Source organism: Solanum lycopersicum, chromosome 7 (genome assembly GCF_036512215.1).
Source record: "Solanum lycopersicum chromosome 7, SLM_r2.1".
In the NCBI taxonomy this organism is placed as follows: domain Eukaryota; kingdom Viridiplantae; phylum Streptophyta; class Magnoliopsida; order Solanales; family Solanaceae; genus Solanum; species Solanum lycopersicum.
The window spans coordinates 2790154-2804977 of NC_090806.1; the positions used below are offsets into that span (position 1 = coordinate 2790154).

General features: G+C 25.3%; 3 protein-coding genes and 1 long non-coding RNA gene across 4 annotated transcripts; 1 reads left to right on the forward strand and 3 right to left on the reverse strand.

The window, feature by feature from the left end:
- Positions 1 to 1752: 1752 nt before the first annotated feature.
- TPP3 (defensin TPP3) lies at positions 1753 to 2587 on the forward strand. Its single transcript, NM_001328663.1, is given in 2 exon segments — positions 1753 to 1886; positions 2107 to 2587. Coding segments are annotated over 2 exon segments (318 nt in total). The 5' UTR covers positions 1753 to 1822; the 3' UTR covers positions 2361 to 2587.
- Positions 2588 to 3938: 1351 nt separating this feature from the next.
- LOC112941896 (putative EG45-like domain containing protein 1) lies at positions 3939 to 5600 on the reverse strand. The gene is made up of 3 exons (XM_026032251.2): positions 5468 to 5600; positions 4242 to 4527; positions 3939 to 4126 (listed from the first exon to the last, which is right to left on the reverse strand). Exons 1-3 carry the CDS (start codon positions 5574 to 5576, stop codon positions 4117 to 4119), a joined length of 405 nt encoding a protein of 134 aa, XP_025888036.2. The 5' UTR covers positions 5577 to 5600; the 3' UTR covers positions 3939 to 4116.
- A 762-nt stretch (positions 5601 to 6362) lies between these two features.
- LOC101250817 (putative EG45-like domain containing protein 1) lies at positions 6363 to 7183 on the reverse strand. The gene is made up of 3 exons (XM_010324931.3): positions 7045 to 7183; positions 6684 to 6954; positions 6363 to 6481 (listed from the first exon to the last, which is right to left on the reverse strand). The coding sequence occupies exons 1-3, from the start codon at positions 7148 to 7150 to the stop codon at positions 6475 to 6477; spliced, it is 384 nt and encodes a 127-aa protein (XP_010323233.2). The 5' UTR covers positions 7151 to 7183; the 3' UTR covers positions 6363 to 6474.
- A 5242-nt stretch (positions 7184 to 12425) lies between these two features.
- On the reverse strand, positions 12426 to 13222 carry LOC112941857 (uncharacterized). The gene is made up of 3 exons (XR_011210849.1): positions 13114 to 13222; positions 12723 to 12984; positions 12426 to 12645 (listed from the first exon to the last, which is right to left on the reverse strand). It is a non-coding gene; the product is annotated as an uncharacterized lncRNA (long non-coding RNA).
- Between the last annotated feature and the right edge of the window lie 1602 nt (positions 13223 to 14824).

Sequence of the window (14824 nt, forward strand, 5' to 3'; positions counted from 1 at the left end):
CGTGGGATCCGTCGACTCAGCCAGTTTTTCCAGAAATAAAATCTGCTGCTCAAAACGACTAAACAGGTCGTTACAAAGTACTCAATCAAATAAAAAGAATAAATTCTTTTCCAAATACATATATTGTTTATAGGATAGTGTTAACAGGGAAATGTAATCGTTGCCTCAATCGATTTTTTTTTTTTGAAATTAAGATTGATTAGATCTTCTTTAAGATAACAATGTCTCAAAGATAAATTGAATGAATTAGCTATATTATCATTTGAAAAGAAATTACTAAAACAGATTGATAATAAAATAATAATAAATGACTTTGCATCTAAAATAGCTAGAAAAGTAGATTTTTAAATAAAAATACATGATAAAAAAAAAAGATAAATTAGGGTCATCCCATAAATTTCGCTTTAGGCCCCCAATGTTGTTAAGTCGCCCCTGAAAATAGGAATGGTATTAAATATTTTGTTTTGATTTCACACTTGATATTTGACATTCATATTAGAAAATAATTAAATTTATATTCGTGTAGAGAGGTCTCACATTAATGAGTAAAATATGTCCAAACAAAAACTATTTTACAATCATAGCTAGAATCTGAAATATCTAATGTACTCCACCCAATTAATTAAAGATGATTTTTTTGCTTAAATAATAAAAATATGTCTATTGCCAAACTACTAATAGATGTACTCACAAAATAAATAAAAAAAAATCAAGTGTATATACAATGATTCGGAAGGTCATTTTTGAAAATTTTCATAAAATGACCGTTTTACCCGTTCACAATTGTTGTTTCAGCATTTTTGTTTGGTTTGTGGATTTGGTTATGGAAGTTCAATAAAAAGTTGTGGTTTTATAAGCTTTGGAGTTTTGAAAGGTTTAAGTTGATTAAAAGTAGTTTTTAGTGTCAATCGGAGTTTCGTGTCTTGAAATAAATTTTATCACTTGCATTAGTTTCAAAATGTCGAGTTTGGTTAAGTAGAGGTTTTTTTCATTCGGAGTTTTTTTGTGAATTTGAAATGTTAAGCTGAAAGTTTATAAAATTTTAGCCTTTGAGTTAATTTTGATGCTTGAATTAAATTTTTGAGAATTTTTTTGAAATCTGGGGATAATGTTAGGTCTTAGAGAAGTCTGGTTGAATTTTCATAGCTCAAGAGATTAGTTTTGACTTTTTAGGCATTTTGTTGGTTTATTACGATTTTCACGACTTTCGAATTAAGGAGACTTCAAATTCATATTTAATGGTTCGTGTGTTCGTAGTTTAAAAATCGTGTCTATAGATATACTAAAAAATAAAATAAAATAAAGTACTACTAACATGTGATTCTGTCATAAGATAAGGTTGTACATTTAGGACTATTTGAATATTCATCAAAAATAAAAAAAAGTAGAGATGATAGTAATATAAATATTTATTTTTGATTTTACATTTGATATTTTAATACTAACAATATGACATAATAAAATTTGTATTCAGATTGTAAAATATTCCCTAAAAAAAGATACTTTTACAGTGTGGCTCAAATTCGAAATTTTCTAAGAAAAACTACTAATAATTGATTTCTAATTAAAATTTCGATATATATATATATATATATATATATATCATAATATACTTCACCTACCTCAATTATTATTATTTTCTTTTTTTTTTACTTCACATATTTTTGGCCCACTAATTTTTTTTTAACTTTTTTGGTCTTACTCTTATTTCACTCCCTATAAATAACTCCCATTGTGTGATATTTTTATTCACAACTCTAAATTACAATCTTTCTTATTATTAAAAAAAACAAAAACGTTTCTAATCTTTTTCACTCATTCCATGGCTCGTTCCATTTTCTTCATGGCATTTTTGGTCTTGGCAATGATGCTCTTTGTTACCTATGGTTTGTCTTCATAATTTATTCCTCTATAATCATCGCAATAAAAAAAAATGTAACGAAGCAGACATCAGTAGACCGCTTAAATAAACCCTAAAAAAATTGTGAATTGATCTTACTTGCTATACGTTTAACAACTACGATAAAAAAACCCTAAAATATACTTTATTTCGATTTCGTCTCTCTCATGTTATTCTAACTATTTTTTGTGTGTGAATGATTGTAGAGGTAGAAGCTCAGCAAATTTGCAAAGCACCAAGCCAAACTTTCCCAGGATTATGTTTTATGGACTCATCATGTAGAAAATATTGTATCAAAGAGAAATTTACTGGTGGACATTGTAGCAAACTCCAAAGGAAGTGTCTATGCACTAAGCCATGTGTATTTGACAAAATCTCAAGTGAAGTTAAAGCAACTTTGGGTGAGGAAGCAAAAACTCTAAGTGAAGTTGTGCTTGAAGAAGAGATTATGATGGAGTAATAATTAAGTGAGGTTAAATAAGGATTTTGAGTGTCAAAAAAAAACAAAATTAATAAAGTGTTGCCTTTTCTTATTAGGGTAGCTTATGATGTTGTGTTAGTATTGGCCTATAGTAGCCATTTGACACATTAAATAAGTTTGTGACACATCATTAATCCTTATGTATGTATGTTTTAATGAAAAATGATCGACTACGATCTTTAGTTTTATGTTTTACATTTAATTAATCACTTTCTGTTACGATTTATTTATCTAGTTATGAATGAAATATAGAGTGATTTGAAGTAAGGAACTAGTCTTCAAATAAAGACCTACATATGTACAAAGTAGGGTACTACTAAACTTCTTTTTTATGATTCGATATATTCATATTTGATACTTAAATTAGAGTTAAATTCATATTAATTTGTACGAGAAATTTTAAACTAATAAATAAAACTCTCCCTAATAAAAGATTACTTTCATGATAGAGTATATAATATTATGAATTCTTGTTGCTGAATTTATATCTAATCTTATGGTCATGCAAAACTTAGGAAAATAAAATGAAAGATAAATAATATGTGCTTGATGACAACTTTATGCCTGAATTAATATAATAATAATTAATATAAAATGATGAATTAATAATACTTTATAATAAGTTTTTTCTTCATCATTTGAATCTATTGAATGGTATTAAACATTTTATTTTGATTTCACATTCGATATTTGATATTTATAATAGAAAATGATTAAATTTATATTCGTTTAGAGAGGTCTCATATTAAAGGATAAAATATTATCTAATAAAAGCTACTTTACAATCATAGTTAGAATCTGAAATATCTAATGTTGTAATGACCCGATAGATTATTTTTGGGAATTTTAAACTATTTGCTTAACTTAAGTTAGTTAATTCATGAATAATTATAGATAATTGACTTAATCAATAGTTAATGATACAACTATATACTATTTGACCCTTATAATGTTGTGTTAAATATTGGTCTTTAGTAGCCATTTGACACATTAAATAAGTATTACATAAATGTTTTACCAAAAAAAATCAATTAGAAATCATATCAGTAAATATTCATGAGTTAATACCTAAAATAAAATTGAAAAAAAATCAAATAATTTCAATTCATCGATTTTGCAAAAATTATGCAGAAAAATTAAACAATTGCACAATCCATCAATTTAGCATTAAGTATTTAGCCCTCTCTTGGATCCGGTAAGAGCAGGAATAGGTAAGTTAATATCGATACGGTGAAGAAAAGAGATTTTAGTTGATGTAAAATTTCAATTTTCTGTATGAATTTTTTTTTAAGGAACTCTTTACTTTATACATGAAATTTTTCAATTTGATTTTGAATTTAATTAAATATTAATAACATACCATACACAAGATAATTTATCTATTTATATATATCTTTATAATTTTTTCAATTATTTAATACGAGGAGGCACCTAATAATCTCCTTATTGAATTAAATTTCACCTTGTAAATTTCTTGCACTTTGACAAAGTATATACTCAAAAATAATTTCCAACATAGAAAAAAAAGAATAAAAATGAGAATATCAATGAACCTTTTTTAATTTTATCTTAAAATTGATCAAGTACATATTTTCATTATGTGAATATTACATTAATCAAATCAACTTCCTTTAAAGAATATAATTTCACATAAACTATAGTAACAAAATTATTTGAAAATTGTAAGCTCCATCCTCTATGAAGAAGCATTTTTATTTATAACTTCTTGATATCCTCATTTGATCCTGAAAATCATAAAACAAATTATTATAAATCAGTAAATTTTCTAACGAGTCAATCAAAAAACTAAAATTTTATACTTCAAACAAGTAAATTTATCTTTTATAATTATTTACTTACTGAACGTAATCGATCTTGACGTCGAAAGCATAGAGCAAAGAAATAGTTTCAAATGCTTTCTCATGAAGATGAAAAGTAGTTGCATCATCATAACATTGAGGACAATAATCAACAATCTTCACAACAACATATTTTCCAGTACATGGATGTAACAAATATTTATTTGTTTCTCCAGTACATGTTATATTAAATTTTTTCCCACAAACAGCACCATTATCCCATAGAGATTTAGAACCAACTTTTGCTACCATGTCACCTTGTGGTTTGGTTCCATAACACCTCGACGCTGTCAGTATATACAAGTTAATAAGAAAATAAGTTAGAGCTAGATTTATCGTAAATATAAGAAATTAGTATATGAATTGAGAATTAAAAATTACAATCATTTTACTTCAAAAATAAATTACAAAAAGAATCAAGAATTAATAAGGGACAACTTTTGTAGTTAAACAATAAAATGTTGTTCAATAACGAACTAGCAATGAATTATAAAAGGCTCACGTTTAGCGATGAATTTCGTAAATAATTTCTTTTTTTCGTTGAAAAAAAATGTGTAATGAAATTTAAATAGAGGAATGGATTATAAAAGGCTCACGTTTAGAGATGAATTTCGTAAATAATTTCTTTTTTTTTGGTTAAAAAAATGTGTAATGAAATTTAAATAAAGGAATGGATTTTAAAAGGCTCACGGTTAGAGATGAATTTCGTAAATTAATTTCTTTTTTTTTTTGTGAAAAAAAATGTGTAATGAAATTTAAATAGAGGAATGGATTATAAAAGACTTCACGTTTAGCGATGAATTTCGTAAATAATTTCTTTCTTTTTTTGTTAAAAAAATGTGTAATGAAATTTAAATAGAGGAATGGATTATAAAAGGGTCACGTAGAGATGAATTTCGTAAATAACTAAATAGAGGAATGGATTATAAAAGGCTCATGTTTAGCGATGAATTACGTAAATAATTTCATTTTTTTGGTTAAAAAAAATGTTTAATGAAATTTAAATAGAGGAATGGATTATAAAATACTCACGTTTAGCGATGAATTACGTAAATAATTCCATTTTTTTGGTTAAAAAAATGTTTAATGAAATTTAAATAGAGGAATGGATTATAAAATACTCACGTTTAGCGATGAATTTCGTAAATAATTTCTTCTTTTTTTTGTTAAAAAAATGTGTAATAAAATTTAAATAGAGGAACAAATTGAAAGAGAGAAAATACTTACGAATAAAGCTACTATTATAAAATGATCCAATTCCTGGAATAGCCAAAACTATAGAGAAAGTAGCCAAAAAACAAATAATAACAAGAAAAATATTTTTAGGAATTGCCATTTTTTTTCTAAAATCTTTTATTTTATTTTCACTAATTTATCTATCTATATCAATAATCAACAACCTTTTTATAGTTTTTTTCATCGGCTAAAATAGGTAAATTGTCAAAAGAATAAAATCAATTCATTTATTATTATTGATTGATAGAGTAAGTAGTTAATACAAAATTAATTTGACGATATCAGAAAATTAATATATTTTATTAAGGTAGGTTAATTAATTATTACATTCAATTCATATGATATATAATAAGAATATTTCTTGTTCATAATTTGTTAATTTAAATTTTAAAATGTTAAAATAAATTATTACATGACAATATTATATGTTGTTACTATACAATAATACAAATATGACATACTTTTTTTTAAAAAAAATCATAATCTCTTTTTATCTTTTTTTCTCAATATTTTTGAGATTCATTTTCTTATAGTAGGATTTTAAAATATTACATCATATTAATGATGATCTATTTATTTTGTTTCTGTTACAAAATATAGCAATCAATATATAGTAATTATGGTATTTTAAAGGTAATTAAGTTTTATGCCAAATTAATACTCTTTTTGTTCTATATTAGATGGACATAATATTAATGAATTAATTAATTTTACAATTTTACCCTTTATTTGTATTAATTACTCAGAATTAATAGATAAAATATCAAATTATGAATTTAGACTTATTTGAGATTAAGCAATATAAATAGTAAAAATTTATATAATATTTTATTTGAGATTAAAGCGTATAAAATATTAATGTGCGGAAAAAAAAGAGAAAGTAATATCAATAAACTTTTATTTTATTCATAGAATTGATCAACTACATATATTAAATTGTAGGTTAATCAAATTCAAACATATACTATTGTATAAATTTAATTTCTTGATGTCCTTTATCAAATCCTGAAAATCATAGAACCAAAAAATAGAATCAATACTATAAATATACAAATTTTCGATGAAACTTGTCACGAAGGTTTGTTCGTTAAAAATATGAAATTTATGTCAGATTAGTAATTTTCAACTAGTCAAATTTGTCTGTCTTTTGAGAAACTACTAAGATTTAAATGTTATGTTCATTTTATAGATACTAAATATTACTTACTGAACGTAATCGATCTTGATAACACCAGCTATAGGATTCGCGATAGTCGGAAAAACTTCTTTAGATAGATCTAGGGTTCCACCACATCCAGGACAATGATCCACAATTTTCACAACCATACTCTTGCCAGTACAAGGGTGTGGCACAGGATTTGTTGGTCCAGTACATGTAACATTAAATATTTTCCCACATATTTTTCCATCATCCCATAAAAAATCACTAGCTGCTGCTATTATAGAACCTTGAGGTGTACTTCCATAACACGCCGATGCTATCGATCAGAAAAATAATTTTTTATATTATCAGTGTATAAATTAAATACGAACGATCAAATGAATCGAAAGGGAAAATAAATACTTACGAACATAGTTAGTATAAAATGTTGCAGTCCCTGGTGTAGCCAAAGCTATAGAGAATAAAGTTGCTACAAAAACAATAATAAGAATAATATTTTTAGGAATTGCCATTTTTTTTATAAAAAAAAAAAAACTTTTATTTTGTTTTCACTACTATATTTATTTATCCAACTAGTAATCAACTATCATTTTATAGGATTTTCATTGTTAAAGTTTGTTAGAAGAATTAAAACAATTCATTTATTATTATGGACTTATGGAATAGTTAGTTGATAAAAAATTATTTTGACTATATCTACAAATTACTATAATTTATTAAGGTTGGTTAGTAAGTTAATAATAGTTAATATTAAACTTTGTTTATTAGTCCAAACATACGATATAGGGAAATTTTTCGAAATGTCAATATTTTTAATATTTAATAAGATCCATTATCAACACTTTCAATATTTAGTAAAATTATCAAAATTTTACTTTATTATGTATCTTATTTAAGTTATTATGTATCAATATATGCCGATTATGTTTGAAATTTATTGGGCCAAATCAAGCTAACCCAATAGTTTGATGGGCCAAAAGACATCAAGTCTTATCCATTATTACGTGGGCTATAAGTTACGCCGAACCATTTACAAAATGATATTACATGATAATACTATATAGAAATATCGTTATTATTATCGTGAAAAACAAATATCTTCTTGAAAATAAAATCTCTATGAAACTAGATACTATTGACATGATATTGGCGAACCAAGTTGAAAATTAATAAATATATTTTTCAGTTAATGAATAACAATATAACTAGCTAAATAGAAATATTAACTTATAATATAAACTTTAAATCTTACAAGTAATAAAATACAAATATCAAATTGTGAATTCATCAAATCAATTTGCCAAGGGAATATAGTTCTAACATATACTATAGTATAAACTTGATTTCTTGAAATCATCATTAAATCCTGAAAATATAAAACAAAAATCACTAAACATGTCATCAAGTATTTACTATACCAAAAACACAAAATAAATATAAAAATCATTCAATTTGAGGGGCTTATTTAGTGACAGATAAAATATGTAAAGATCAGCGTTCAACTAAATTTAATATTTTCTTAAGATATTCAAACATTTGCATGATTTTCATAGTGATCAATAAAATTTAAATCTTACATCTATCTACTGATACTTATAGTTACTTACTGAACGTAATTGATCTTGATAACACCGGCCGCGCGATTAGCAATGGTTGAAAGTGCTTCTTTAGAATGTTGCAGTCCCTGGTGTAGCCAAAGTTAAAGAGAACAAAGTTGCCACAAAAACAATAATGAGAATAAGATTATTTTTAGGAGTTATTGTCATATTTTTTTCCAAAAAGTTTTATTTTATTTCAGTGATATATTTATCAATTCAACTAGTAATTCAATGCCTTTTTTATAATGTTTTAATTGGCTAAAATTTGTTATCTAATTTACTAGAATTAAGGCAGTTCATTAACTATGTGTGTTTTTTTATGTCTTTACTATATTTATATATGTGGATTTATATATAGTAAAAAAAAAATATAGGGAATTATCCGTGCCTTTTAGTTTTACTTTTAAGTATATATCATATACTATTAGATTGATATGAGATTAATCGATATACGCGGTGAGAATTTGTATAGTTACCTTATTTAGAATTAAATCATATATACTATTGATGATTAAAAAAGGGTAACTTTCACGTATAGCAATTGAAAAATTCATATTTATATGTTATAACAAAATTTACATAATTACGCTCCATAGCAAACATATAACTGTATAATTCGCTTTACATATATAACTTTATAATTCGCTGGCCTAAATTGTGTAATTCGCTGGCCTAAATTGTATAATTCACTGGCGTATTTCATTGCAATTATATAATTCGCTGGCCTATTTCACTGCAATTGTATAATGCGCAAAGAGAAATTACAGCACTATAAGCTGCCATCAAGTATTCAAGATTAATCAAAATATTGTAAAAATGGAAAGTTTGAAGATAAACAAGCTCTGTTTGCAAGGAGAGGAATTTTTGAATATAAAATTTTCGAATTGGACAGCCCCAATAACATATTATCGGGTCAATGACCTACCCATTTATTAATTCAACTTGTTTTGACATATTTTTATTGTATAAAGTGAGAGAAAAATTATATTTTATTGTAATTGTATAATTCGTTGGCCTTTTTCGTTGCAATATTTGTATAAAATTTGTATTTGTATACAATTGAATCAAAGTAAAATATTTGTAAATTGTATAATTAAGTGTATAGGATGAAGATATATATTTTTACATGTGTATATACAATTGTCTATCGCTTTATACAGATCGAAACACAATTTATACACTTCTGTTGCATAAAGCGAGAGAGGCGAGCATAGAGAGAGTGGGAGCGAGAATGGGAGAGTGACGAGCGAGAGTTTTGGGAGAGAGACGACTGACAAACTTTAAAAACGTTTGCTATGGGATAAAATTAAATCAAACAATAGCTATTTCATTTATTTTAAATTATTAATTTACTATTATATACAATTATCTCTTAAAAGAATAAGAAACATATAATTAGAACTTTTTAAACAAATACTCGAAACAATATCATTGATCAATTCGACTTCACTATAGAGTGTACTTCATTTCAATGGTCTCCATCAATCTTTAATTGCACTCTCATTAAATCCTGACAATCATAAAACAATGTATTCAGGCTATATACAATCAAACCTCGTTATATTGATAAATAATGTATTCAGACTATATATAATCAAACCTCGTTATAGTCATAATATTCATTTGAAAATTTTTATAATTTTTTTTAATTGTAAAGTGTTGCTATTATGTTTATACATGACATATTTAATCTTATAAGATATTGTTACACACTATATGAATATAAATTTTATAGAAACGTAATTTTAAAAAGAGTACATCACTATAATGAATATCATCACCACTGTTATAGGTAGAAATATGTCATAGAAAATAAAAAAAAAATACATGAAAATTCGATTTTGGAGAAAATTAATCACTATACTGAAATATTGTTCTAGTGAAACAACTGTTAAAAAAATCGCTAATTAATAACGTTTGCTTATTATATATCCAATATTTCTTATATTTTATTGATATAGGACTTCTAATTTTAAACTGGGACGTTATATTATTTCATTTTTAAAACTTATAATATAAATGTCTATATATGAATTTCACTTTCTTTTTAAATTTATATAGCTTGGCACACACTTCAATAGAGCATAAACACCTATGCACTTCTGGTGTCTTGCAATAGCCTTTGCCCTTTCCAACTTTTTTAGTATTTATTTTAAATAAATAAATAAAAGTAAATACTCATGACTAATAAATAATATTTACATATCTTTCTTGAGAAGTTTATACATTAAGTTTGTGATCATCATTTGATCTACACTTTTAGAATGTACTCATAATTCCATGCACCATGTAGCTTTGATAAATACTAACATTTATCGTAATAATATATTCAATATCGAATAATAACAATTACTTCTCGGTATTGACTAGTTGAGGAGTTTTCTTCTGACTATTATGTCAAGAATTCAAGGTTGATAAACGAAAAAAAATTAAATTTCTTGATTTTTCAAATTAGACAAATATTATTTGATAATTATTTTTAATTTAATAAAAAAAATAAAGACGGACTGATCCATGGTATTTTCAACTAGAAGTGTACATGGCAAACTCAAATCACATTAATGAGTACTTCTTACAATATTTTTGAATTTCTCATTATTTGTCAAGCATAGGATTATTTAGTAAATCATCTTATATTTAAATTTCTCATTGACAAAACTCTAATGTGAAATGAGTGTGGCGCACATAAAATGAAGGATGATTTGTTCACTATTTTTTTTATAAAAAACTTATACAAGCAAAAAATTATATGAAATATATAGATATATACAAATTACTTTAGTTTGTATTTATAGATTTTTTTTTCTATATTCATAATCACATTGATATAATAAGCTAATAAAGAACATTAATTAATATAGTCTCAATTTTTAAATTCTCATCTTTAGTCTTTTTTCTATTTAAAGTGCATTCTTCTAGCTTTTTATAAGTAGAGTTGTTAATATATTTCAAAATTATTTTTGAGTTACAAAATGATTTTTTTTTCTTTTTTGAATGAAAAGGTTTCATTCATTTCAATCGTTTTTGTCATATTTTTACTTGACATGAAATTAAAAAATAAAATAAAAATTTAAATGTTATAATTTTAATATAAGACTATAGAGCGTGAATCATTGATCAATTCACCTTCAATAGAGAGTGTACTTCATTCCATGTTTTCATTGCGTTTATAAGGATATGTTTAATCTTATAAATATTGTTACAACCTATTTGAATATGATTGTTATAAAGAGATAAATTTAACAAGGGCATATCAACCATTATAATAAATGTCATAGTGTCATAAAAAAGTAAAATATATAACAAAATCAGAAATAAATATAGATTAATGATATCAAATTCATTTGAACATAATTTTTTATTGCATGGGATAAACTAATAAACTATGCAATAATTTGATGGAAATTGTGTTAATTACTTTAGATAATGACAAATATTTTTGATGTCATCTCACTTATGAACCAGGTTCATTTATTAAATTAGATGTTGTCTCATTTATGAATATCAGATGTTGTCTCACTTATGAACCAGATTCATTTATTAAATCAGATGTCGTTTTATGGAAAAAGGAGCGAAGGAGAAACATTAAGGCACATATTTATTTATGGAAAGAATGAAAATAAAAAAGGTATATTTCCATAAATAAAAAGACAAACCCTTTTCTTAAAAGGTTGTCTACTTTATACGAAGACAAAACCTTTTCTTAAAAGGTTGCGTATTTTGTATAACAAATAAAAGCAAATCTTTCCATATCAAAGAAGGATATCAGAATCATTATCAATTTCAAAGAGATGAGATAAATCTTGATCATCAAAAGTCTATATAAACAGAGATATCAAGACAAAGAAAGCCAGTCTTTTGCAACCGGAAAAAAGTGAGCGCGAAGAAGAGAGAGGCAGCAAAGAGCGTATCTGTGAGTTCTGTGTGTTTTTGTTAGCTTGTGTGATTGTAAACAAGAAGTAGGTTTGACTTCTTGTGGAGTAAGGAGATTTGTAAGTAAGTTTGGCTTCTTATGAATTTGAAGAATTCAATTAGAGTTAATCAAAAATTGTAATTGAGCAAAAAAAATTAAAAAAACATAGTTGAGTTTTTTCTTCCTTGAGATAGAAAGATTTTAGTTGAAGTATATATTATTTTAATTGACTCTTTCCTTAGGCAAATAATCAAGAACCTAATTCTTGATCCAGATTTAACCGTTTCTTCATAATCACAATTTATAAATCAACAAGTATAAATTAATTATGTGCAAAGGCTTATAGAAGTCCACATATGTAGCCATCATTGATCAATTCAACTTTCATTAACTACATATATTAAGCTGTAATCATCATTGATCAATTCAACTAAACTAAAGAATAATCATCACTGATCAATTCATATATCTTCGATGCCCCTGTCCTAATCAGACCCTGACAATCATAATAACAATATATTTAGCGTTAAATAAAATTAAATATTCAATTAAATTTTTATTAATACTACTTACTTTTGATAGTTGATGTTAATAACTTCCTTGACAGTAATAGGATTAGCAATAACTGAAATAGCTTCATGAGATAGAACCATGGTTACACCGCGACACGTGGAGCAATGATCAACCACTTTTACTACAACACTCTTGTCAGTACAAGGTGGCGAGGTGCCGACACATGTAACGCGTAATGAGTCGCCACATGTAATAGAACCTCCTAGATACGCGATCCGGGCTATAAGGCTACCTGGTGATGTGGGTACAGAACACGCTGATGCTATAAAAACAAATAATAAAATAATTACGTCTCGATATCAAATAGTTATATTTATCAGCCATAACAGTTTTTTTTTTTTTTGTATTTGTCTAATAGAATTTAAATAGAAAAAAAAATAATTAAACTTACGAGGATATTGATCATTGGTATAATAGGCTGTTCCTGGTAAAGCCAAAGCTATGGAGAACAAAGTTGCCACTACACAAATAATGAGAAAAAAAATACTTTTAGCCATTTCTTTTTTCTAAATTTAATTTTTTATTTTCCAACAATCACCACCTTTTTATAGGGGTTATTGACAAATATTGGCAAAAAGATTTTGTTAAGTAATTATTAATTATTACTTGAGATATGGTAATTAATAAAGAATTTTGATTATTAGTCAAACATAGGATACCTGAAATAAATATTTTTATCCCTCATTATAGTTTGGATTATTTAGTAAATCATTTTATATTTGACTTTTTCATTTGCTAAATTGTGAAATGGGTGGAGTGCATTTATTTATTTATTTTATACTTTTGGTTATGACTGAATAATACTCTCAAAATCAGTGACGTAAGTATTCTAAAGGCGGATCGATTGAACATCGTTTTTTATATAAAAAATGTAATATATATATATATATATATATATATATATATATATATATATATATATAAATTATATGGAATATATAAATTACAAAAAAAATTTATTTAATGTATGTTAAATCTTAGATATCTTAACTTTGCTTCTTCGTAATCTTCAAAAAATAAAAAATAAACTTCTCTTTGTTCTAACTATAAAAAAGAATCTATAGCCAAATTATATGTAGTACTTTTATATTAATTTTTTTCTCATTAAGAAAATAAAACAAATATGATATTTTTTTCGAAATAAACAACCAACCAAATATATCAAATAAACTAATAACACTAATTTTTATGTGGAAAAAGATGAGAGAATCGATGTTGAAATGATCTGAACTAATGAAGAAGAGGAACGAAGATCAGTCAATGAGAAGATACGAGAAATTAATTATAATAAGAATTAGAAGAGGTAAAGGTAGATCAAAAAAGAACTTAAGCGTAAGATGAAGGCGATTAACAAAATATGATACAATTTGTCATATGTGATTGAGAATTAGAATAGAAGATCGATGGACAATCGTATGTTGTCGTATACATTGCTAATTTGTTATCTTTTTCGTTTTTATTTTTTTATCGATTTTTTTTACGACAAGGAAAACCGCAATTGCTATCCTTTTGAGTGCGCACAACATAAAACTCTGCTCATATGCAATAGTTCGCAAACCACATAGTAATAGAAAATTTATCAAAAATAACTTTTTTTTTATAATAATAAAGGTAAAATCCACGTGCATCGTATTCACTCGAGACTTAGCTAGCGTTTGACCATAGATATTCAAATATTTTTGGCAAATATTATTTGGATGAAAATTTGGGTGAAATTTTACCATGTGTTTGGCCATAGAATTTGAGAAACATATTTCATTTTTTTAAGAAATATGATTTATACCTATAAGTTTTTTAAAACTATCAAACTAACCATAAATTTGTATAACATAGCACAATAGAAATCTCACGTAACAAGATTTATAACTTCCGCAACAAATCAACAAGAATCATCACGGTAAATATTCGTATAGTGAAAAAATCTTGGTACAAATCATGATAATGAAAATACAACTAATATATATTCGGAGAAAAAAAGAGAAGAAAACAAAAGGAAATAAATATTGCAATCACTAAAGAACATATGCTTTCTCATCTGAAAGAGTTCAACCTATTCTTTAATATAATCTTTCCACATTTTATGAACAATCTCTTCTCGATGA